At 64.7% G+C, this 22,436-nt stretch overlaps 1 protein-coding gene across 3 annotated transcripts in view; it reads right to left on the bottom strand.

The window, feature by feature from the left end:
- The window catches only part of COL7A1 (collagen type VII alpha 1 chain), a 29,898-nt gene extending 8,443 nt beyond the window's left edge, over positions 1-21,455 (bottom strand). Inside the window, exons 1-90 of one of the 3 annotated variants that reach the window (XM_051851641.2) lie at positions 21,369-21,455; positions 20,958-21,196; positions 20,341-20,521; positions 19,558-19,717; positions 19,374-19,467; positions 19,135-19,296; positions 18,856-19,019; positions 18,649-18,778; positions 18,432-18,548; positions 18,185-18,331; positions 17,981-18,097; positions 17,756-17,905; positions 17,547-17,678; positions 16,916-17,059; positions 16,702-16,827; positions 16,446-16,589; positions 15,807-15,926; positions 15,523-15,666; positions 15,118-15,243; positions 14,871-15,017; positions 14,488-14,610; positions 14,073-14,219; positions 13,748-13,882; positions 13,523-13,669; positions 13,307-13,443; positions 12,920-13,046; positions 12,691-12,837; positions 12,431-12,603; positions 12,291-12,326; positions 12,180-12,206; positions 12,041-12,085; positions 11,907-11,969; positions 11,410-11,490; positions 11,281-11,316; positions 11,126-11,161; positions 10,906-10,977; positions 10,744-10,821; positions 10,492-10,518; positions 10,358-10,411; positions 10,168-10,230; positions 10,007-10,066; positions 9,843-9,878; positions 9,627-9,671; positions 9,512-9,547; positions 9,226-9,270; positions 9,097-9,132; positions 8,965-9,000; positions 8,638-8,670; positions 8,428-8,481; positions 8,291-8,350; positions 8,158-8,193; positions 7,973-8,053; positions 7,854-7,889; positions 7,609-7,653; positions 7,357-7,428; positions 7,125-7,169; positions 6,855-6,881; positions 6,643-6,672; positions 6,429-6,509; positions 6,318-6,353; positions 6,207-6,242; positions 6,039-6,119; positions 5,836-5,871; positions 5,385-5,447; positions 5,256-5,300; positions 4,391-4,426; positions 4,272-4,307; positions 4,059-4,154; positions 3,904-3,939; positions 3,782-3,817; positions 3,624-3,671; positions 3,333-3,368; positions 3,110-3,232; positions 2,827-3,027; positions 2,696-2,731; positions 2,566-2,619; positions 2,351-2,419; positions 2,232-2,276; positions 2,075-2,137; positions 1,900-1,944; positions 1,579-1,614; positions 1,417-1,452; positions 1,240-1,284; positions 1,057-1,089; positions 915-977; positions 758-793; positions 597-677; positions 426-494; positions 257-292; positions 140-181 (exon numbers count right to left, since the gene is read on the bottom strand). In XM_051851641.2, the coding sequence (XP_051707601.2) occupies positions 140-181; positions 257-292; positions 426-494; positions 597-677; positions 758-793; positions 915-977; positions 1,057-1,089; positions 1,240-1,284; positions 1,417-1,452; positions 1,579-1,614; positions 1,900-1,944; positions 2,075-2,137; positions 2,232-2,276; positions 2,351-2,419; positions 2,566-2,619; positions 2,696-2,731; positions 2,827-3,027; positions 3,110-3,232; positions 3,333-3,368; positions 3,624-3,671; positions 3,782-3,817; positions 3,904-3,939; positions 4,059-4,154; positions 4,272-4,307; positions 4,391-4,426; positions 5,256-5,300; positions 5,385-5,447; positions 5,836-5,871; positions 6,039-6,119; positions 6,207-6,242; positions 6,318-6,353; positions 6,429-6,509; positions 6,643-6,672; positions 6,855-6,881; positions 7,125-7,169; positions 7,357-7,428; positions 7,609-7,653; positions 7,854-7,889; positions 7,973-8,053; positions 8,158-8,193; positions 8,291-8,350; positions 8,428-8,481; positions 8,638-8,670; positions 8,965-9,000; positions 9,097-9,132; positions 9,226-9,270; positions 9,512-9,547; positions 9,627-9,671; positions 9,843-9,878; positions 10,007-10,066; positions 10,168-10,230; positions 10,358-10,411; positions 10,492-10,518; positions 10,744-10,821; positions 10,906-10,977; positions 11,126-11,161; positions 11,281-11,316; positions 11,410-11,490; positions 11,907-11,969; positions 12,041-12,085; positions 12,180-12,206; positions 12,291-12,326; positions 12,431-12,603; positions 12,691-12,837; positions 12,920-13,046; positions 13,307-13,443; positions 13,523-13,669; positions 13,748-13,882; positions 14,073-14,219; positions 14,488-14,610; positions 14,871-15,017; positions 15,118-15,243; positions 15,523-15,666; positions 15,807-15,926; positions 16,446-16,589; positions 16,702-16,827; positions 16,916-17,059; positions 17,547-17,678; positions 17,756-17,905; positions 17,981-18,097; positions 18,185-18,331; positions 18,432-18,548; positions 18,649-18,778; positions 18,856-19,019; positions 19,135-19,296; positions 19,374-19,467; positions 19,558-19,717; positions 20,341-20,521; positions 20,958-21,042 (6,972 nt within the window). In that variant the 5' untranslated portion in view covers positions 21,043-21,196; positions 21,369-21,455. Of the gene's footprint in view, positions 1-139; positions 182-256; positions 293-425; positions 495-596; positions 678-757; positions 794-914; positions 978-1,056; positions 1,090-1,239; positions 1,285-1,416; positions 1,453-1,578; positions 1,615-1,899; positions 1,945-2,074; positions 2,138-2,231; positions 2,277-2,350; positions 2,420-2,565; positions 2,620-2,695; positions 2,732-2,826; positions 3,028-3,109; positions 3,233-3,332; positions 3,369-3,623; positions 3,672-3,781; positions 3,818-3,903; positions 3,940-4,058; positions 4,155-4,271; positions 4,308-4,390; positions 4,427-5,255; positions 5,301-5,384; positions 5,448-5,835; positions 5,872-6,038; positions 6,120-6,206; positions 6,243-6,317; positions 6,354-6,428; positions 6,510-6,642; positions 6,673-6,854; positions 6,882-7,124; positions 7,170-7,356; positions 7,429-7,608; positions 7,654-7,853; positions 7,890-7,972; positions 8,054-8,157; positions 8,194-8,290; positions 8,351-8,427; positions 8,482-8,637; positions 8,671-8,964; positions 9,001-9,096; positions 9,133-9,225; positions 9,271-9,511; positions 9,548-9,626; positions 9,672-9,842; positions 9,879-10,006; positions 10,067-10,167; positions 10,231-10,357; positions 10,412-10,491; positions 10,519-10,743; positions 10,822-10,905; positions 10,978-11,125; positions 11,162-11,280; positions 11,317-11,409; positions 11,491-11,906; positions 11,970-12,040; positions 12,086-12,179; positions 12,207-12,290; positions 12,327-12,430; positions 12,604-12,690; positions 12,838-12,919; positions 13,047-13,306; positions 13,444-13,522; positions 13,670-13,747; positions 13,883-14,072; positions 14,220-14,487; positions 14,611-14,870; positions 15,018-15,117; positions 15,244-15,522; positions 15,667-15,806; positions 15,927-16,445; positions 16,590-16,701; positions 16,828-16,915; positions 17,060-17,546; positions 17,679-17,755; positions 17,906-17,980; positions 18,098-18,184; positions 18,332-18,431; positions 18,549-18,648; positions 18,779-18,855; positions 19,020-19,134; positions 19,297-19,373; positions 19,468-19,557; positions 19,718-20,340; positions 20,522-20,957 lie in introns of all 3 variants that reach the window. The other 2 variants (XM_051851640.2, XM_051851642.2) reach the window with 2 other exon arrangements.
- Between the last annotated feature and the right edge of the window lie 981 nt (positions 21,456-22,436).

Below are 22,436 nucleotides of genomic sequence, written 5' to 3'. Positions count from 1 at the left end.
GTGTCAGTGCCACACAGATGACACTCAAGGAGGAGGCAAGAAGTCAGGGGTCAATGAGGGGTATATGATGGAAACTGGAGGTCAGAGGGCGGGGAGGCCGGGGGTCAAAGGTCCTTGCAGTCAGTGGCTCCACACTCACCGGCTCCCCCACCAGGTCTCCAGCAAGGCCTCCAGGGGCTCCCTGAAGAGGTAGAGGAATCCGTGGGCTTCCATGGCCCCCACCCAGGCCCCTGCCCCCAGGCCTCCCACCACTCACCTTCTCTCCCTTGGCTCCAGGGGGCCCGACCACGGCCTGTGGGGATGGCCCAGTGAGCTGCCCAGCCTCCTCCACCTCCTCCTCCCCGCCCCTGCTCTGCCATCCCAGCAGGGCCCGAAACTGAAGCTTGGGGGTGGGGTGGAGGAGCTGGTGCAGGGTCAAAGGTCACCTGTCCAGGGGCCCCCACAGGTCCAGGTTCCCCTTTAGGTCCGACGGGACCAGGCAGTCCTGGTGACCCCTATGGGAGAGCAGCACAAGCGATCAGCCTTGTCAATGAACCACTCCCACCGCCGCCCCACCCCTCATGCTCCAGGCCCCACCAGGCTCCTCCAGCACCTACTGGCACACCAGGGCCTCCTCGGTCCCCGTCTTTTCCGCTGGCCCCATCGCGACCTGGGGCTCCGGGCTTCCCTGTCTCCCCCTGGGAGGGAGGAGCTCTGTCAGGAGGTGGCCTGCTGACCCCAACTCCTGGAATCCGGCCCCTTGACCCCCAGGACTCACCACTTGTCCAGGCAAACCTGGGGACCCTTGTGGACCCTGAGGGGGAATGAATCAGATGTGAGGGTGGCACGGGGCAAGGGACAGAGGGGGGCACAAGAGAACGTGGGGCCCAGGGTGGGAACCTGGTATCCCTGTAGGGGCCTCAGGGGTCACTCACCACAAGGCCTGAGGGGCCAGGGGGGCCGGGGAGTCCCACAGCTCCAGTGGGTCCAGGCAGGCCCTGAAGGGGGGGCAGAGTTCAGGGGTGGTGCCTACCCCTCACGTCTCCCTGTGACCCGCCCCTGTGCCACGCCACTCACCCGTCCTGGGGGTCCTGTCTCTCCAGGCTCCCCCTGCAAAGGATCCAGAGGCTGCGTGAGCAGAGCCCGCATGACCAGGGCTCCTGGCACCGCAGGGAATGGCGTCCCAACAGGTTGCAGGTGCCACCCAGGGCACCCCCACCTCCTCCTCCCATGCATGCAACAGCTCATGCCCAGACTCACCTTCAGGCCAGAAGGTCCCTGGGGTCCTGCGGGGCCAGCGAGACCCTAGGGAAAAGCATCACAGTCAAGGGCAGAGGATGCAGGTCAACCTTATCTACCTGGGCTCAGGGATTAGCACAGAGGAGGCTCAGCCCGTCCCCTCCGGATCCCCACTGGGCCACGCTCCCCGTAACTCACCGGGGCACCAGGTGGTCCAGGGTCTCCATGACCACCCTGGTGGGGAGAGAAAGAGTCAGCAGAGAGGAGCCAGCCACACCCCTCAGGGCAACTGAGGCGGTACTGCTCACTGGGGTGGGGCGCAGGATGGGGTGCAAGACATGAGGGTTCTTGGGTACTCACGGCTGGTCCTGGAGCTCCCCTCGGTCCCTGCAGACCCTGCAGACAGAAGGGGTTGTGAGCCTCAGCCTGGGCCTCAGTTGGTCTGTTCCCACCTGTGGGCACCTCACCCTGGGGGGCACTCTTGCACGCCCCCACCCTTCCCAGGTACAGTTCGCCCTGCAGCCACGGAGTGCCCTCCCAAGTAGCACAGAAGTCTCCCCGCCGACACACTGCGGGCGTCCCACAGGTGTCACACACCTGGGCCCTCCCCCCAGCCCCTCCCAGGAGTCACACCAGCAACCCGCACACTGCAGAGCTCCCCACACTCCTGCCCCCACTCACCGGCTTCCCCTCGGGCCCAGCCACTCCTCGCTCTCCGGGCAGACCCTGGGGAGAACAAGTGCAAGGCCACCTGCCATTGCTATGGGGTCCCGGCCTCCCCTCTACCCAGAGGCAGGACCCAGATGGTGGCAGGCGACATCCTTGCACGTGAGCAGCCCGCGGGTCCAGGACTCACCGGGCTGCCGTTCTGTCCCCTCTGTCCCGGCTCGCCCTGCTCCCCCTTGGTGCCCGGCGTGCCCTGCAAGCACAGAGCCGGGCCTGAGCCCCAAGTCCCCGCCACTTGCCCCCTAGTGTGCCCCTGGTGGAGGGAAACAGCCGGCACGAGGCCTCACCCTGTCTCCTTTGGGGCCTCGGTCACCGTCGCTGCCCGGCTCTCCCTGTGAGGAGGGGATGTCAGGCCTGGCCTTGGCACCACGGCAGGGGGTGCCCCCAGCCAGTCCTACACACTGACCTTCGCGCCCTTGAGTCCTGGGGGCCCTTGCTCTCCGGGGAGCCTGGGACCTGACTCATCCAGAGCCACCTGCAAGCACAAAGCCACAGAGACATGGAGGGGTCATCCAAGGTCACCGATCAGAGAGGGGGCTCCAGATGGAATTTCTGGGGTTCAAGCTGGTAGTGGCCTCCAGGTCACCAGGCACAGGCCTGAGGCAGATCTGGGGTGATTACCTTGGGCCCAGGAGGGCCAGGGGCTCCAGGAGGGCCAGGAGGGCCGTCTCTGCCCTACAGAACGGAAAAAGTCTGGGGGTGCCCGAGTACAACCTCCACAAGGCCCCCACCCCACGGGGCCACAGCTCACCTGCTCTCCAGGTGCCCCTTTCTCACCCCGTTCTCCCTGAAATGCAAATGGCAGAGCCGGGGCTAGGTCCACAGGGAGCCAGACCCCTCCTGAGCCCACCTCCCTGGCCCTCCGGCCGGGCCCCCACTCACCCTCTCGCCTGGTCTTCCTGCCTCCCCTGTCTCCCCAGCCCGGCCTGGGAGCCCAGGAATACCAGGCTTTCCGGGCTCCCCAGCAAGGCCGGGAGGCCCGGGGGGACCCCTCTCCCCAAGGGCCAGGCCCGGTGGCCCCTGAGGGCCAGGGTCTCCGCGATCTCCCTTCAGTCCACGTTCTCCAGGAAAGCCGATGGGGCCCTGGGGGAGCAGAAGAGGGAAAGCTGGCAGCTGCACGGCCACACCCCCACGGGTCGTCCCCCACCAAGCGGCCGCTGCTCACCTCCTTGCCTGCGGGGCCCCGCTCGCCCGGGTCCCCCTTGGGGCCACGACGCCGCTCGGGCACAGGCAGGAAGCTGCCAGAGCTCTCGTCCCAGCTCTCCACGATCTCCCGCAGGGCAGACGGCTGGGGGACAGCCAGGGTCAGAGGAGCAGGGGCCCCGGCCTGCAAGCCCCCACCCTGGCGCCCCGGGGGTCCTGCCTGCCCCAGCTCCCAAACAACCTACCTTGATGCCAGCCGTCTCCAGCAGCCGCTCCACGTTCTGGGGACACACGGCAGGTTGAAGGGCAGCCTAGGAAGGAGACCCCCCCACCCCGACCCTAGAAAGTCCTCCCTGCCCCCTTTGCCAGTCCTCTTGCCCCGAGTCCCGCTGTCTGGGTTTCCTTGAGTGCAAGCTATGGGGACTCCAGTGGGCCAAGCACACAGGACAGAAGCCATGACAAAAGGAAGGGGAGGGAGAGGCGCCCCTTAGGGGCTTACTAATGGGAGTCAGGGGCAGGGTCTCAGGCTGGCTCACCACCATGCTCCCAGGTTCTCCTCTGGGGCCACGCTCTCCCGGAAGGCCCTGGGGAGACCAAAAGACAAACTTACAGAACCCAGCTTGTGGGGTACGTGTGCATCCATGTGGGTGTCATGGCTACCTTGGCAGGTGAAAAAGGTAGGGGTCTCTCTCACCTGCTCCCCTTTGGATCCAGTCTCTCCACGGTCACCCTGAGGACAAAGAACGAGCAGGTAGGGGACCATCTCCCCTCCCTGAGCAGCCTCTCACCAGCCCCTGCCAACAGATGCACACTCACCTTGGGGCCCACGCTTCCTGGGATGCCAGGAAAACCCTGCGACACAACAGGACACAAAAGGGCCATTCGGGGTCACTGAATCTCAAAGTACAACCCCGCGGAAACCCAATGGCCCTAACACTCTCAGTGCTGCCCACAAGCCTCAGAACACTCACCTGGCCGGAGGGGCCAACCTGCCCAGGGAGGCCTGGAGGGCCCTGGGGTCCAGGGCTACCTGGAGCTCCACGTTCACCCTTGGGGCCGTCGTAACCCTGCAGACGATGCAGCCAGCATCAGATCCCTGAGACCCCAGGAAAGAGCTCAGCCATAGCTCACAGGGTCAGGGTCAGGGTCAGGGCTCAGAGGCTTCAGAAGACTCCAGCACTTACTTCTCTTCCAGGGGCACCTGGATCTCCCTTTTCTCCCTAAGGAAGACGAGGGTGCTTCAGACGGGGTTCCACGGGGTCCCAGTCTGAGGCCAAAGTGGCTCCCAGGTGCGGGCCATTACCTTCCTCCCATCTTCTCCAGGATCCCCAGGTTCTCCCTGTGGGCAGAGGGCTCACATCAGCTCAAACGTTCACCAGTGCCTGCCAGCCAGACACTGTCGTCAGATGTTCGATGACCAGGACTGGACGTCTGGGCGTGGCCTGGGAGCACCTGCGTGTGTCCCTAAATGTCTTCCCGGGCTCAGCTCTCTAGAGGTAACTGTGTATCTGTGCGTGTCCGGGCTGAGGAGTGTCCACAGGCCCCCAGGCGGGTGTCTACGTGTCTTAGCATGTGTACTCACAGGTCTGCGTGTCTCAGGCCGTGCATACATGTTGGCCTGTGTCTGTCTGTGGCCACGTATGCCCGCAGACACGCTTGCCCTCAGCAAGGCTTGTGTGTGTGGTCACGGACATGGGGACCGTGGGTAGAACACATGTGTCAGCACGTCCCAGCTGGTGTCTCGTGGCAGAGCCACGGATGTGCACCCCACCACGTCACAGTACAGGACCACATGCAATCCTGGGCCCACGTTTGAGCACATACTGGAGTCTGTGTGGAAGTGTTCATGTGTGGTTGTGTCCCCATGTGTCACCCGAGTGTGCCTGTGTCGCCCCACCTGTCAGTACCCTTGTCCACAACTGTGGCTAGGGATCAGCTTGGCATAGTCAGTGCCTTGGGCCACCAGCTGGTATATCCACCTCCCTCACCACGTGTCTGTGAGGGCCTTATGTGTGCACATGGCCCTGTATTTCACATACATCTGTGTGTCTGGGCTGGGTAGGCAGGTGTCGGCTCAAGCCTACATGTGACCACATGTGAGTCTCGTGTGCTGCCTGCACATCTGGGTGCTTGGCAGGTTTCGCCTCAGCCGTCCTGGACACACTCACATTTTTGCCGTTCAGGCCGGGTTTGCCATCCTCGCCGGGCTTTCCCTGTGGGAACAGATCAAGTTGAAGGTCAGGGTCAGGGTGAGGATCACCAAAGGGCAAAAGGGCAGCATGAAAGCCCGGACTCACCAGTGCTCCAGGGGACCCAGGAGGGCCAGGGGGGCCATGCTCTCCTCGGAGACCTGGAAGCCCCTGGAAAAGGCTTTGCTGGGATGGAGCAGCCTCTGGGATCCCCACACCCCATGGCCAGGGCGGGGGTCCCACTGAGACCCTTCTCCTGCGTAGAGACCTCCAGGATTGGGAGTTTCTCTTGAGACTCCCCGAAGCACAGACCTCACGGGCTGGGGTCCTTGCTAAGATCCCCGAGAGGAGAGTCCCCAGAACTTGGGGAGCTATTAAGACCCCCAAGGCAAAGAAGGTCAGAAAGGGGGACTCTCTGCAAACTGCCTGCCTGGGACACACTCCCAGAGACACGGCAGGACCAACAGCCCCACGCTTGTTAACGCCATCACTAGGGCAGGCTGAGCGGAGCTGGCCCCCAGCCTGAGTCACCCTCTGCCCCAGCATCTCCCTCACTTACGTCTCTCCCTGGGTCCCCAGCTTTGCCCGCAGCACCCTGGGGACAGACACAAAGTCAAGGAGTTCACCATGGTCCTGGGCGGGCAGGTACCACCTGCTGCCAGGGTCATGAGTCCATGGCAGGAACATGCCCCACCCAGGCAGGGTTATGGGGGAGACAGAGACACCCCATCTGGTCGCAGAGCAGTGACGACCACCACTCACATGCAGCCCAGGGGGGCCAGGGGCTCCTGGCTTCCCATCCAGACCACTCCGGCCATCCAGCCCAGCGGGGCCCCGGTCCCCCTAAGGAAAAAAGGGCAGTCAGAGGCCTTGAAGCCAATGGGCCTATAGGCCAGGCCCACCTCCGGAGAAGCCCCTGTATCCTCTAACCTTTTCTCCTGCTGGGCCTCGGACACCTGGGTCACCCTGGAGGGAACAAGGTCAGGTGAGAGGTGAAGGCGAGACGGGAACTTGGGCTGATGGGCAAAGCGGGGCGCTCACCTGCAGGCCTGGGGGCCCCCGAAGCCCATCGATGCCCTGAGGGGGAGGCAGAAATCAGAGCGAGCTTTCCCCGCCCACACCCCACCTCCCCACCAGGGCAACCACACTCACCCTCTCCCCAGGGGCTCCAGGAGGGCCAGGGTCACCCTTGGGTCCTCGAGGACCCTCCTGCCCACGGTCCCCAGGCTCTCCCTGTGGCAGAGACAAGCTTGCTGGAGGGGGCGGCCCTTGAGGCACGAGGCACGCCCAAGCCGAGACCCAGCATGAGAGCCGCTTGGATGCTCTGCCGGATTCACAGGCTCACTCCACCCGCAGACCCCAGTACCTTCTCTCCGGCTCCAAGTCCAGCATCCACCTGTCAGGGAATGACCAGTGAGAAGACCAGCTCAGCGAGAGAAGTGGGCCAGTGAGGGGCTTCGGGGATCCCTGGAGGTATCACGGGAGTGGAAGCCAAGGGAAGAGCCGAGGGGATACAGTGTGGGGCCCACAGGGCAGGTGGGGAAGATGACAGAGGACCAGACCCAGCTCAACCCTTACCAGCCGTCCAGGAGGTCCTGGGGGTCCCTGGGAAAGGAAAGGATCACAGTCAACAGGAGCCCTAAACTCCCAGGCACCACTCGGGGTTGCCCCAGGCTCACCTCAGCACCCAAGTTCCCAGCAGCACCCCACAAGGCAGGCCAGGCCTGGGAGTGGCCACCTGGGCTCCCCACCTGGACTTCAGGCCCCTTGGGTGGACACTGACCAGAGCTCTGGCAGTGGTACCCGGAGGTCTCCTCCCTTCCTGAGTTAGACCCCAGCACCACTCACCGGCTCCCCGCGGTCACCCTTGGGCCCGGACGGTCCAGGGCTGCCCTGTGGAAAGCCAAGGAGCCAGGGTCAGGGCCACCCAGGAAGCAGTTCAGGGCAGCTTCAAGTGGTTGTGATGAAGGGGTCACAAAAAGTGAGGATTACAAGGGTTTCATGCCGCAGGGTTGGGGGGCAGGGTCAGGGCTGGGATTGGAGGCTGGGTCGGGGCAGGGAGCCAGGGGTTGGGACTCACGTTCCGTCCATCCTCTCCAGGATCTCCCTGGTCTCCCTTCTCACCCACAGGCCCTCGGGCTCCAGGTGCCCCCTGAGGAGAGCAGCTGGCCTGAGCCTCCCAGCGAGCCCCTTCACTGCTCCATGCACCCCAACTCCAGGCAAGAATTTCCCACCACCCCATGCCTCCCTCAGGGTTCCAGCTTCCTGCACACCCACCTCCCACAGGCTCACCCAGCATCCCCCCATACTGTTCCCCACTGCAGACACTCACCCGCAGGCCACGCTCCCCTGCTTTGCCAGGCAAACCTGGGTCTCCCTGGTGGTGGAGGGAAAAGTCACCTGGTGCAGGTGAGTTAGGCTCTAACTAACCACTAACCCAGGGAGTCAGGCCAGAGAAGGCCTGGGCACAGGCTGGCTAGTGGGGCGGGGTACCCTGGATGACCTGGTGGAGGCCCCAGCCCATGAAGGTCAGATCAAGGGCAAAGGATTGGAAATCACAGTGGGGAGGAGTCTCACCGGGGGACCCTCGTCACCTTTCTCTCCAGCTTCACCCTGTGAAGACAGACAGTCAGCTCTGGTCCCAGGACCCCCTCCTCCCCTACCCTCTCCAACCACCCCCCACCGCAGCCTCTTACATCTCGTCCTCGGGGGCCAACAGGTCCAGCAGGGCCAGGCCGCCCGGGGTCGCCTTTCTCCCCAGAAGGCCCAGAGTCACCCTGGGGGAGGAGGCGGAGGGAGATGAGGCCGGGACACACCCCCAGGCTGTGCTCGTGGGGAGGTGACCCCAACCCTGAGGCTACCCCAGGTCACAGGTACTCACGGGGGGTCCTGCTCTGCCAGTGAAGCCAATGGGACCCTGAAAGGGGTGGGCAGGAGAGCAGGACTTAGCTGGGGACCCCAGGTGTCACTTCCTCTCCCTCCCTCCCTCACACCCCACACCCCCATCTATTCACCCGGTCTCCAGGGTCTCCCTTGGGGCCAGGGTCTCCAGGAAGAGCCAGCCCAGGTGGGCCCTGTGGGCGGAAGGGTCACAAGTCAGGAGGGCACCGCCTGCACCTGCCCTACCCCCAAACGCTCTCCCCTCACTCACCCGCTCCCCTTTCACGCCGGCAGCTCCTCTGGGGCCTGCAGGCCCTGCATCTCCCTGGGTGCGGGGTAGGGGGGACAAAACCCATCAATGCTACTCCCAGGCTCCCACGCCCTCATCCCGACAACCCACCACCCTTGTGACCTTCAGGGACCTCCAGACAGGCCTAGAGACAGACCCTCGACCCTGCCCTCCCAGCCTGCCCTCACCCACCTTCTCTCCTTTGACCCCTTCACCAGCAGGGCCCTGAAAATAAACAGGACAGACTCAGTGTGGCCCCGCCTGGGGAACCACAGGACCAAAGGCTTCACTGGGAGGGGGTTACCCAGAACTGGACGTCTTCCCAGGGGTCACAGGTCACCACTGGCAGCAGGAGAGGGTTATACAAGACAAGTCGGCCCAAGGCTCATGCCCTGGGTGTCGCAGGGGCATAGACGAGAGTCCGGTAGCAGGTTGGTACGTAAGGAAGCCCTCCGAGTCCACCCGGGGCCAGGGCTGGGAGCTGCCCCCAGGTGCCGTGCTCAGCCCTCCCTCACTCACCACCACTGCAGGGTCCCCAGGGCGACCAGGCTCTCCCTGCAGAAAGAGGACAGGGGGCAGGGACAGGTCAGAGACCTGCCTGGAAACCACATCCCTGCTGCCAGAGGGTACAGCCCCTCGCCCATGACCCACCTTCTCTCCTCGGCGGCCAGCGGGTCCTGGCGGGCCCTGTACGTGGAAAACCAGTGAGCCCAGGAGGGGAGGGAGGCAGGAGGAACAGACAGAAGCCCCACCCTGGGCCCACCCCAGCCCCAGACTCACTTCAGGACCCTCAGCTCCAGGACGGCCTGCGAGCCCCGGCAGCCCCTGCAGGAGGGGAACAGAAGTGCTGCTCCAGGCGGGTTGGAGGGGGAGGGGTTACAAGCTACCCAGGGCTGGGGGTTGGGGGTGAGGCAGCAGAGGGGCCACAGATGACTGGCATCTAGGTCGGGAGGGGTCGGGAAGGGTCGAATTCAGCGTGAAGAAGGGTCACGGGCAAGAAGTGAGAGGCAGGACGCGGCACAGAGTCCAGGTCAGCCAGCGGGGGCATGGGGGCCAGCGGGCTCACCTGGGGTCCTGCTGGGCCAGGGGGTCCACGTTGGCCCTGGTGGAACAGAAGAGGTCAGAGCCCAGGCTGGTCCCAGATCCTCCCAAGTGCTGAGAGCACCCCAGGCGGTACTTACTTTCTCTCCAGCCTCTCCGGGGGCCCCTGTCAGCCCTCGATCACCCTGAAGAGAGAGAAGGAGAGGAGAGGGCCTTGACATTGAACCTCAAATCCAACAGCTTCTGACAGGGAGAATCCTTCTCCCTTGATCTTCCAGCTTCCCCTAAATCCATGTGTGTTGCAGAGTCTAACCCCTGGGACCTGCCCCAGCCCCCAGCCCCCAGCTGGTACTCACTTTGGGGCCAGTGACTCCAGGAGGTCCCCGTAGGCCCTGGAAGGGGATGCATTTGGCGGTTCTGAGATTCAGGCTTGGGCACAAGGATGGAGTTGGGGTTGATGGTTGAATGTGGGGGCTGAGCTATGCCCAGGGCCTTCAGAATGCCTGGCCCCTGCACTCACCGGCTCTCCTGGGGTCCCAGGTTGTCCTGGGAGGCCTGGAGCTCCATCCTCACAGTCACCCTAAAAGAGAAAGACATGGGAGGGAAGTCTCAGGGGAACCCTGCCCCCAGCACCCAGCCTCCCAGCCCAGGACAGGCACACCCAGAGGCCAGGTTTCCTACCTTTTCCCCTTTCTCTCCAGGAGGTCCAGGTGGGCCTTGGGGTCCAGGGCTTCCAGGAAGACCCTAGGAGGAAGTGAATGAAACTATGAGACAGGGACTCTGAAACCCAGCTCCCACCCTCGGCCCAGCAGCCCCAGCTGCGCCCCATGCTCCCAGAAAAGCACCCCAGCACAGCCTCTGGGCCCCTCACCGGCAGTCCGGGGTCCCCAGCAGCAGTGCCACCGAGACCTGGCCCTGGAGGACCCTGGGAGAGAAGAGCAGGTCAGGGGTGGCCGCGGGACGCAGACCCCCAGCCACCCCCAGTGCATCCTGCCCCTCACTCACCCGTTCCCCGCGATCGCCTTTGTCACCCTGGAAGACAGATCATGACCCCATGACCCTGGACCACACCTCCCTCCCTAAGACACCAGAAGGGCAAAGTTCATGGGGTCACACTGGCTTACAAGGATCATGCGGGGCCTGAGGAGTCTGGGGTGGGGGTGGTTAAAGGGTCACACGGGCTCAGAGCAACCAATAGGGGGTCAAAGTCTCTGAGTCACATGGAAGTCAGGAGACCATATGGGGCCAGGCTATCACCTTCACAGCTGTTCCAGGAAGTCCTGGAGGACCACGGGGTCCTGGGTCCCCTGGTGGGCCACGAGGTCCAGGGGGGCCCTGAGAGAGGAGACAAAGTAAAAGGTGCAACCCCCAGAGCTCACCCATACCCCACTCCTGGTCTTCCGTGCCCCCTGAACTTACCGAAGGCCCAGAGTCCCCTTTCTGCCCAGGCAGCCCCGGTCCCTCGCCTCCGAAGATTCGTCCAGGCTCCCCCTGCAGGGCAGAGCAGTGGCCAGCATTCAGGGTACGACAGACTGGAGGGAAGAAGCCCCTAGAGGCGTCCCAGCTGCCCTGCCTTCTACCTCTGCCCCTGCACGGGTGGGACCTGGGCACCCAGGTCCCTGCCTTCCCATTCACCTACCGGCTCCCCTTTCAGGCCTCGCGGTCCTGGCTCTCCCTGAGGATAAAACAGAACACAGGGTGGTGCCTGGGCTCAGGCGAGTCTCGGGGAGCTTCCAGATCAGCTTCCCCGATCCTCCAGGGGAGGTGCTGGCAGAGCGAAGGGAAGCACCTTACCGGTTCTCCACGAGGGCCGGCCCACCCTGGAGAGCCCTGTAAATGGAGGCCAGTGTCAGAACAGCCAGAGCCCCCCACTCACCTGAGCAAAGCATCCCACCATGGCTCCCCAGGGCACAGCCTGCTCACCTTTGGGCCTGGGGCGCCGGGGGTCCCAGGAGGCCCGGGGCGGCCAGGGCTACCTGGAAGCCCATCCACTCCAGGGAAGCCCTAAGGAGGCAGAGTTCAGAGCAGGCAGGGGCCCTCCTGCAATGACCCTGCTTGTCTGGAAGAGCCCCCCTTAGCCTGAGGCCCCCACTCCACAGGTCCCCAAGCATTGTCAGGGGTGGGGCAGAGGGCAGAGGAGAGGCCCCTGAGAGCCGAGCAAGGCCCAGTGCCAGGCACAGGGGCAGGGACGAGGCAGAGGCCTCCGGCATACCGGGGAATGGCCTGCCAGGCTCTCCCCGGCGCCGGGCCGCACTACTGGCCCGTCTCCTCCAGCGCCTCCCCAGGGTCTCTGGTGTGGTTTACACCTCCACTCGGCTCCTGCAGAACCCGCGCCTCCCACTCTGCCTGTCTTTTTTCTCTAAAACCCCTGAGAACCTGCAGGCATGACGCAGGGGAAGCACGGTGGTCCCCAGACTCACCCTCTCGCCCTTTGCATTGGTCCTTCCGGGGGGCCCCTGGGGGCCAGGGGCACCCGTCCTGCCCTGAGAGAAGACAGCTGTAAGGAGGTGCGGAGCCAGTTAGGGTGCCGGGATGGGGACGGGGTGACACTCACCGGGAGGCCGGGGGCGCCGGGAGGCCCAGCTTGTCCTGGCGGGCCCTAGGAAGCAGGGGTCGGTGAGCCCCGTGCTGCCAACTACCCCTGCCCCGCTAACAACCGACCTACTCTCTGCTCCCAGCCCCGGGCCACTCACCAGCTGTCCAGGCTCCCCCTTCTCGCCCTGGGGAAAGACAGGTCAGAGGGCGGTCTGAGTGGCTGGCCCAAAAGGTGTGGCCCACGCCTGCCCTCTCCACTCAGCACTTACCTTCGGACAATGCACTGAGCAAGGCTCTGGCCGTGCCTGTGGACAAAGGGTCCCTTTGAGACCAGGGGGTTCTAACCAAGACCCCCCAGGCTCCTTTCCCCTCCTCCCCACCCCTGGTCCCCCAGAGGCCCCTTCCAAACCTGAGTGACCACAGCTGCCTGGCACAGGGCTATAGCCAGATCACTGGCTGCCCGGTCCAGGCTCGGACCATCATCCACGGCAAAGAAGCTCTGCACAGGGTCCATGCCTGGCACCAAGCGACGCAGCTGCTCTGGGTCAGCTCCCGCCAGGCCCAACATCATCACCTTAAGTCCTAAGGAGGGGCCCAACGGCCAGCATGAGAACCCTGCTGCGGCCGCCCCTACTCCCAGGCCCTGTCCTCGTCAGCGCCACTTCTCACCAGCCGCCTGTGCCTCGCGGATGGGGCTGAATATGTCGCTTCTCAGGGGCTCATCCACAAGCAGAACCATCACCCCTGGCACGTGTGGGCGGCGCCCAGGAGCATCCGGCGCCAACAGGTATCTGTGAGCTGTGACCACAGCTGTGCCTGGGAGGGAGGAATGTCACAGTTCTGGGCACCACGCACCCAGCGGGGAAGCCCAGGGGCCCACACCTGCTGCTGCCCTCACCCAGGTTGTTCCCACTTGGGTCCATGTAGGGGATGTCACGGATCTTCTGCAAGATGATGCCAAGGTCATGGGAGCTATTCAGCGGGAACAGCGGGGAGGGCCGGTGGCTGTAGGACAGCAGGCCAACCTGGGGTGGGTGGGGAAGACAGAGAATGTGGCAATGCAGGCGTCGGGGTGCACAGGTCCTGGGGAATCATGGAGACATGGGGGCCTGACTAGACCCCGACCACTCAGGAAGGGGTCAGCGGTGATGGGGGGATGGGCAGACACCAGCATGCAGGGAGACACAGAACCTGAGGGAGAGGCAGGAGGAAGCCTGGAGCTATGGTGGGGTGGGGTGGGGTGGGGTGGGGCGGTGCAGGGAGAGGCAAAGGTCTAGGGCCAAACCTGGACCGCTTGTGGCCCAAGAGGCCCAAGTGCAGACACCAGGCGCTCCAGGACCCGCTTCGCGGCCCCCGCACGGTGAGCATTATCGCGAGTGGCGTGCAGCAGGAACACCACGTCCGCCAGGCCACGGGGACACCCTGCAGGGAGAGGCCGTGCTCCTGAAGTGGTCGCCCCTCCAGCTGGCCCCTTCAGCCCCACCCATCGTGCCCATCAGACCTGGGTTCTGTGTGACGGAGGTCTCAGGACCCCGCACACCATCCCGGACAGGTGTCAGTGAGAAGACATAGGAGATGCCAGGCTCTAGTCCTGTCACGCGCTGGGAGCCCGAGATCCCTGGAAGTGTCAGGGGGGCAGCGGGCACCTCTGCAGAGGACAAAGCCCAGTTAAACAGGAGACCCTCCACGGACTGCCAGCCCTCGCCAACACTGGCCTTCCCCTCACCTTGGTCAGCGCCTCTGAGTGGCCGCCAGGACAGGATGTAGCTGGATGCCCCAGACACCGGGGTCCAGGCCAGAGTCACTGAGTCGATCGACGTGTCCACCACTCGTAGTTCAGTGCTAGGGACACGAGGTGACTCTGAAGGGGCAATCAGAGACCAGGGATCAGAGACATGCGCTCCGGGATGGGTTCATCTTGGTGAAGTGCCATGGGATCACCCAGGGGCAGGGCATGAGGGGCTACAGGAGGAGTCACCCAGAGCCCAGGGTGCAGGGACTCAGGGTGGTCATCAGTGGGGGCGGGAGCACAGACAGCAAGGTGGGCTCACCAGTGCGCGCAGTCACCTCACGGGGAGGGCCCTCTCCACTCGGCCCCAGTACGCTTAGCCATACACGGTACTGTGTTGCTGGCTCCAGCCCATCCAGGTGGTAGCTACTGAGGTCGGGTCCCAGAAGCCGGAACTGTTCCTGGCCACCTGGGGCAGGCAAGAGGTTGGGGGCCAGGAGCAGGTGGGATACTGACCCCGCCTACCTCATTGCACGACTCTAACTGGGTCCCCGCCTGGTTGTCCTTCCACATCCTCGCTAACCCTGCCCACCTCACTGACCCCACTCAACGATCTCAAGGATCCCAACAATCTGGTTAATGGATCCCGCCTACAGGTGGGGATCTCGCAGGCCCTGCCCACCGCCAGTCTCGCCCCCACCCTCCATCCCTAACCCCGCTCTGGGGGTGCCGCTCACCTTCGGGTCGCCAACGCAGACGGAAGCCGTGCGCGCCGGGCACCGACTCCCAGCGCAGCCTCAGCGAGTGCTCCCCGCGCTGCACTACACGAAGAGTCTCCAGGGCTGTGGCAGCCTCAGGTGCTGGAGAGAAGCACGAGGAGATCAAGGAGGCTCTGCTCCCATTGGCCCGGCACCAATCCCAGGCCAACCCTGACACACGCCCCGCCCCCAGCCGGCCCCTCTGCCTATCCTGGGCTTCATTTTTTCCTGTTCTCTCAGACCCCGCCCCCAAAGGCTCACTACCAATCTCTTGGGTCTTTTTCCAAACCTGAGCACAAAACCCGCCCCCAAACTGTCCGAGCCACCAATCCAAGGCTCGCTCCCGCCCAAGCGCCGCCTACGCGTGGTGACGACAACGGAGACAGGTGCGCCCTCTCGGTCCCCGACTAGAGCAGTCACTCGCACAGAGTAGCTGACTCCGCCTTCCAGACCCCGGATCTCTGCGGACTCTGTGTTTCCGGAGAGCATCTGGTGTCTTGTGGGGCCACCTGGCCAGGTGAACAAACAGCCCGTGGTCAGGGGTGGGGGTGGTGGACAGAAAGGCGCAACCCCGGCTAGGGAAGACAAGGCAGGGTCAGGGAGCCATACCTTCACTCCGGCCCCAGGCCAGTCTGTAGGCTGTGGCGCCCGGGACGCCTGCCCAGGTGACCCGCAGAACGTCGCTGGAAGCATTGAGGATCTGCAGCTTGGACACACTGCCCACAGGCTCAGGGGCTGGGGACAGAGGCAAGGCCAGGGCTTAGGTGCTGCTGGATGCCTGGCAGGCATTTTTAAAACATGAGGTCTGAAGGCTAGCTTGAGGCGGTCCAGAGATGGAGGAGGAGGTCAGGTCAGTGGGCGGTGTGGGGCAGCCAGGAGGTCACTGTGGGCTGCCACTTTAGCGTGGCTGGATCCGTGTGGACGGGACAGTGACGGGGTGGGCAGCTGGAGGATAGCACAGCAGGGGCGGAGGAGCACAGCAGGGGCAGGAGTAGCTGGCTGGGCTCCACTCACCGGTCCTCACGACCACAGAGGCGGGGGCCCCATCCACGCCCGCCACGTGGGCCCTCACATGCACTGTGTACTCGGTGTCTGGCCGCAGCCCGTCCAGCTCAGCCACCGCGGCCTCCCCCGACACCAACTGCGATCTCTCTGGGTCTGGGAGAGGGGATGGAGGCAGCTCCAGAGCCAGCCAGACTGTCCCCCCAGTGGCCCACCTGAGCCCCCCCCCCCCCAATTCCCAGCCCCTGTTGCAGCCAGACCTGACCCCATGACCCTTCCAAAGCCCTAGTCCCCACCATGGTCTGAGTGCCAGGACACCCTGTATCCTGTGGCGCCGGGAACCCTGGTCCAGGCAATGGTGACAGATGAGCTGCCAGCCTGAGTCACATGAACTGTTCTCACTGGGCCCAGTGGGTCTGCAGGGAAAAAGGCAACAAAGAATGTGACAGCGGAGGTGGGCGGGGGGTGTCCCAGGGCAGAGGCAGTGGGGACCATGTGATTAGGGAAGGCTGCGGGAAGCTTGGAGAAGGCAGGGATCTGAGAAAGGAGGCAGTGAATGGGTGGGAGTGGGTTGGGAAGCAGGGGTTTGGGCAGAAGGGTATCAGACCCTGAATGACAACAGGGCCTGGCAGAGAAGGGGTGGGGACCCGATGCAGGTACCAGGAGGCTGTCAAAGGGTCTGGCAAGGGAGGACGCGCCAGTCCAAGAGGAGAGGTAGAGCCAGCAAGAAGGATGGTGGGGGGTCTGAGTGACGTGGTGGTGACAATCCAAGGACATGGAGGGTGTGGTGGGTGTGGCTCGGGAACCTCAAGAAGGGAAGGGCTTGAGAGGAGGCGGTGAGCATCCGAATGAGGGGCTGGAGTCTGGGGGAAGCAGGGGTCTCTGAGAGGGAGGCATGGGAGGCAGAAAGCCAAGAGGCAGCGTCAGGGCCTGACCGGTTCGAGCCACGATGACCACAGGGGGGCCCTCGTCTCTGCCTCGAAGCGCCGACACAGCCACCTGGTACGAGGTGCCGGGCTGCAGTCCCGTGATGTCTGCGGCCGTGGAGTCCGGGGGCAATGTCTGGGTGGACTCGGGACCTGAAATCAGAGGGCCACGTTCTCAGGGCTGCTGCCTGGCCCCCTGGCCCCCAGGCCCCTGGCCCCAGGCCCAGGTAGCTCCCCCAGCAACCCTCCCACTCCCCACACTCACCGCTGCCTGTCCTCCAGCTGATCCGAAATCCACTGGCTCCGGGAACAGGTCCCCAGGTCACCCTCACTCGCGTCATATCTGATGCCGCGACTCGCAGCCCTGGGACGGCCAGTGGGGTTTCTGGCTCTGAGAGTTCAAGACAGAGGTCAGGGGTCAGAACCAGGACTGTGGTGGGTCGGGCAGCAGTCCCCCGCTAGCCCCTTGCGGTACTCACCACGGCGGACAGTGAGGACGCTGGCACTGCCGTCACGGGTGCCCACTCGAGCAGACACCCGCACCGTGTAGCTAAGTCCAGCCCGAACGTCATCCAGGTCGAAGGCCACCTGGCTCCCAGGAAGCACCAGGGACCGCTCAACCCCTAGGAGAGAAGAGAGGCGGGCAGGTAGGGGTCAGGAAGAGAGAGGCACGTGGGCTGACAGCGGTCACTGTCAGAATGTGAGAGCAAGCGGTGCGGACGCGGGAGGGAGTGGCCAGTGATGGGCAGCCACACGGGGTCAGAAGCCAGTGATGGAGGGGACGCTGGATGGCAGCGGCCAGGAGAGCCGATGGACACTGATGTGGGATGACGGAGGTCAGTGTGGACGGCGTCATGGACAGGGTAGGAGCAGGGCAGAGGACTGAGCCAGTGGTGCAGAGGGGTGGATGCCAGAGACAGGGAGTGGAGACAGAGCCAGGCGGGGGGACAGGGTGTATGTGGGGGGTGGGGGGCAGAGGACCCTGTGATGGTGCTGGGCTCAGTGCCAGCTTGGGAGGGGGATGGACAGGAGCCAGGGAGGAGGCTGCGGTTTAGACGCTGCGGCCTGGCACGCTCGCGTGTGAGGCTTTGCTGGCTGCCACCAACTCACCCTGGGTGCTGCGCACGGTGACTCGGTACTCAGTGGCGCCCGGGACTGGGCTCCAGGACACTCGCACTCGCTGCCCGGGCAGCTCGGTGGCTTGTAGGTCCGTCACAGGGCCCACAGGCCGCTCCGGCCCTGCTGGAGAGCGCAGCATGAGGGGCAGCTGGCACCCCGGGAGCCACCCCACTCACCGGCCAGGCACGCAGAACCCTCACCCGTGGGGACCACGGTGGCAGGAGTGGCCACCTCGCGGCCTTCCAGCAAGGTGTAGAGTGTGAGGCGGTACTCGGTGCCTGGCTGCAGCCCATCCAGCTGGTGGCGGGTCACATCCGGGGCCAGAACCACCCTCTGCGGCGGCTCCAGGCCTGCAAGATGACCTGGTCAGGCCAGCTGAGGCCAGCCCCTGCCCCTCGCTTGCCCGCCCCTGCCCCTGCACTGACCGCTCTCACGCCGCCACTCCAGACGGTAGCCACGGGCCTCAGGCACCAAGTTCCAGGAAAGGAGGATGGATGTGGGGCCCAGGATGACCGGGCGTAGGATCTGCTCAACGGAGGGGCCTGCCCAGGGGACGTGGGATGTCAGAGGCCTCTGGGCCTGGCCCTGTCTGCCCTCCCCTGCCAGAGGAAAGCGCCCAGCCCCCTCACCAGTGCGGGCGGTCAGGGAGGCGGCGGGCCCCACGTTCCGGCCGAACAGGGTGCTCACGGTCACCTCATAGTCGGTGCCAGGCTGCAGGCCACGCAGCAGCACGGACTCCTGCCTGGGGCCCAGCTCCTGCTGCTGGGGGGCTCCACCTGAAGGGGGGGGGCAAGGGGCGTGTGGGACTCATGGACGTGTGGCTTTACAGTCTTGTCGGGGCGCAGAGCCTGGCCTCAGCCCACGCCTCTCACTCACCACTGAGGACCCGCCAGGTCACGCGGTAGCCAGTGGCGCCCGGCACGCTCCGCCAGGCCACCAGGAGGCTGTGCGCTGTGGTGTTCTGGATGGTCAGCTCTGGCCCCTCCAGGGCAGCTGGGGAAGATCCCACCGGGGATGAGTGGAGTCAGCAGTGGAGAGGGGAATGGGGGCGTGGTTAGGTACATGGGGTGAGGGGGGTGGCAGAATTACTCACTGGTCCGAGCCGTCCCACTCACGGACTCCCCAATGCTGTTGGCATAGAGGGCAACCACGGTCACTTGGTACTCGGTCAGTGGCCGGAGGCCCTGCAGCCACGTGCTGGTCTCACCAGCTGGGACGTTCACCTGCCCAGGGTCAGAGGTCACCTCACCTTGCCCAGCTAGGTCCCCAGCCACCCACCTGTGGCTTGTGCCGTCCTCACCTCCCGCAGCTCGCTGGGCCGTGGCTGTCCCAGCCCTGTCAGAGGAGTATACTGGATCTTGTAGCCGGTCACAGGGCCGCTGGCTGCCGTCCACTGTACTCTTAGAGACTGACTGCCTGGCTCAGACAGCACCAGGTCCCGAGGACCCAAAGTCGAGTCATCGGCTGTGGATGCGCGGGGGGTGGGGGGAAACCAGGCGATCAGGCAGGAAGAGCAGGGGTCAGCATTTAGGGTGCAGAGCTGGGGTCAGAGGTCAGGGCCAGGGCACCGGGAACTCACGGGGGAGGGTCACGGGAATGCCACCAGCAGTCGTGCACACCCGCCGGGAGACGAGGGGCAGCAGGGTCCTCAAGATGCTGAAGTCGTTGACGAAGAAGAAGAAATCCCCGGTGGGCTGGGAGGCGACTCGCTTCAGCTCCTCAGGGTCGGCGTTCTTGATCCCTGGGGTTAGCCTGGTTAGGGCTCCGCTTCCCATGCACCCTCAGAATGCTCCCACCCCCGGCCCAGCTCGGACTCACCCACAGCGAACAGCTTGACTCCCTGCCCCTTCAGCCTCTGGGCCGCTGCGTCCACCTGGTCCTGGGACTTCCCATCTGTGATGAGGATGCAGACCTGGGGCAGGTGCAGGGCTCAGGTCAGGGCTGCAGCAGCAGACACTTCATTTGGGGTCACTTGGGGAGGCACAGTGGGGTCAGGGATCACCTTGGGGATGCCAGGACGGGTCAGCTGGGGCAGGAAGATGTGGTCGGCCACGTGGCGGATCGCAGCCCCTGTGCGAGTGTTGCCGCCCTTGTAGCTGAGCTCACGGATGGCACGGATGACCTCGCCCCCCGAGGCCAGTGTGTCCAGGCCAAACTCTGTCCTGTTGGGGGCAGGGGTGCTCTCAAGCCAGGGGCCAGGACCTCTTCTGGCCCTGGCCTCTGGAAGCCCATGGGGTGTGGGCTATGGGCAGCAGGCCATCTGGAGGCTCCTCTTGGTCCTTTCAATTGCCCCCACTTCTGCAGACGCTGGGGTTACCAAACTCCCCAGGTGCTCCTTCATGCACTGCCTATGGGGGTGTGCTTGGGCTAACCTGGGGTCCTTGGGGTTCACAGCCTAGGGGGACAGGATGTCTGGTTAGTTAGAGGAGCAAGGGTGCAGCTGGAGGAGGGTGTACGTTGGCCAGAAAGGAGCCCTTGTGGTGCGTAGGAAGACTGAAGGGTTAGGGGGCTTGGATGTGGGGAGTCCGGCAGGTGTGGCATCTGGGCACTTGGGGCTCCTCAATCTGCAGATCAGAGCCCAGCCTCCCGGCCTTGGCAGGGCAGGCCCGGCGGAGAGTTTGTCTGGGGGCAGGAAGGCTCTACCTAGTGAATGCCTATCTCTGTCTCCAGCGAGGTCCTGGCTAGGGGTCGCGGGGTTCCCCAAAGCCTGTCTCTGGCCTGGAAATTCCTGGGAAGGGGTCTTAGTGGGCTCTCTGCGCCCCCAGCTGCCAGTGCCGCCACTCACCGCGGATCGTCGCTGTACTGCACCGCTGCGAAGCGCACGCCCTGCGCGCTGGCTGCCCCGGAGAAAGGCAGCACCAATCCTTCGAGGAAGCCCCGCACTTCGCGGAAGTTGCTGCGGCCGATGGAAGAGGAGCCGTCGAGGAGGAAAACGATGTCCGCGGCGTAAAGGCGCGTGCAGGTCACTGGAGGGGGTGCAAGGTCACAACCTCCCCCGGGCCCGCGGCTCTCCTTGCGCCGCGGCCCCCTGGGACTGAGGGTAGGGTAGCGAGAGGGCCTCGTCTGCAGATGCAAACCGGGCCTGAGAGCCTGCGGGGGAGGTGCGGGGGGTGCAGAGTGGACGTCCCCTGCCGAGGGCTGGGGGCGCAGGAGAGGACCTGGGACCGAGGTCAGCCTCAGGGGCCGGCGCGGGGTAGCACAGGAAAGGGGACCCGGCCCTCTTGGAGGGAGCCAGAATTCGGGTGCGAACGGGGTAAGAGGAAGCTCAGTGCCGAGTCGCGGAGGGCTCCGGAAAGCCAGCCAGAGTTAGGAGGACTCCCCGGGGTGCCGGGTATGAAGGCTCACGGAGCTGTGGGTGCCAGAGTGCAGTGCCCCGAGCAGGGTCCTTATAGAAGCGCCCACCTTGCTCTCTGGACTGGGCCCGCACTCGGGGCGCCCCCGCCAGGATTCCAACGCAGAGCGTGGCCACCAGGAGCCGCAGCCTCATCCTGGGTGAGAGGGTCAGCAGGACCCCCAGTTCTGTCCTTGCGCCCTGCGGCCTTGGCGGGCGCGAGGCTGGCGCCCCCCTAACCCCAGCCCTGGTCTTGCCTGCGCGTCCGCCGGCTCCCGCCGCTGCTGCTGCCGCCGCCACTGCCGAAGTCCTGCAGGCACGGCGGAGAAAAGTCCCTAATCCCGGGGGCGGAGCGGCGGGCGGAACCCGGGCGGCCCGCCCTCACCCACCTCCCCACTGATGCCATGACGCGCTGAAGTGCAAGCACCCCCGCGGCTTCTGGGACAGATGCTGAGGGCGCCCTCAACCCCACCGAGGCTCACAGGTCTTGGTTGCCTCAGGTCGATGCGTAAGCAGCGCAGCGTCTGCTGGGGGCTGGCATGAGGACTGGTTCGTGAGGAACCAAGGGACAGCAACCCTGTGGTAGGGGGAAACTGCAGCTGGAGATGATTCAGCCCCAGCCTGGGGGTGCCCAGACAAGCCCTCGGGCCCTGCGTCACCTGTGATTCAGCCACCCCTGTCTGTCTGGTGGGCCTCCTGGACAGGGGGAGCAGCCCCCCAAGCCAATCCCAGGGAAAGGAAGGCCCCACTGGTGGATCCAAGAAATCCACCCTTCCTCTGGACCAGGAAGCCAGGAGCGGAGAGAACCTGTGCTGTGCTTATGTGAGCTGTGCATCCCAGGGCCCCGCCACGCCCTACCGTGCCAAGCAGATGTGGTCCAGCTGTGCCTGCAGGCAGGGGGCCTGTCCATATGTGGAGGTTGGGACCACCCACGGAGACAGCTCATCTCTCTGGAATCCAGCCTTCCTGCCCACACCGCGGCTGGGGGGCCTGTCCCTCTCCGGTCAGGTCCCCTCTACCTTCATGTCCTCATTCTGGCTCACAGGAATCCCCTCCAGTCCAGTCTACTCCCCTTGGAGACCCCTCCTCGACACCGTCTTGGGCCCTCCCCCTCCCCCACCTGCAGCTTCCTTCTCCATACTCCTGTGCCTCACTCCTCCCCTGGGGACTGCCTCCTGGGACTTGGAGTCTTCCCAGCACGTCCCCTCAGGCCAGGGCCACAGTCCTGAGCAGTCATGTTCGTTTGTCTCCTCATTTGGTGGCTGACCCCACGGCAGACACCCCTGCGTGGGCCCGGCCCACTTTCCTGCCGGTGCTGGGCAGCCCAGGAAGCACATTCCCACCTCGCCACTGGGCCTCTTCCAATGGGCCTGACAGTACAGCCACCCTCCCAGGGCCTTGCAGGCTGAGTGGGGGCTATGGGGACAGCACTGCTATTGTAACTGTCACCAAGACTCCTGCAGGGCCTGAGGGCTCACTGGTCTGGCCAGAGTTGGGGACAGTGAGGACTGTCCACACTGCCTGCTTTCCTATTGCCCAAGAAGGTGGGA

The sequence above is a fragment of the Oryctolagus cuniculus genome, chromosome 10 (genome assembly GCF_964237555.1).
Source record: "Oryctolagus cuniculus chromosome 10, mOryCun1.1, whole genome shotgun sequence".
In the NCBI taxonomy this organism is placed as follows: Eukaryota; Metazoa; Chordata; class Mammalia; order Lagomorpha; family Leporidae; genus Oryctolagus; species Oryctolagus cuniculus.
Note: the sequence above shows the minus strand (reverse complement) of the source record. Positions and strands in the feature narration are given on the sequence as shown.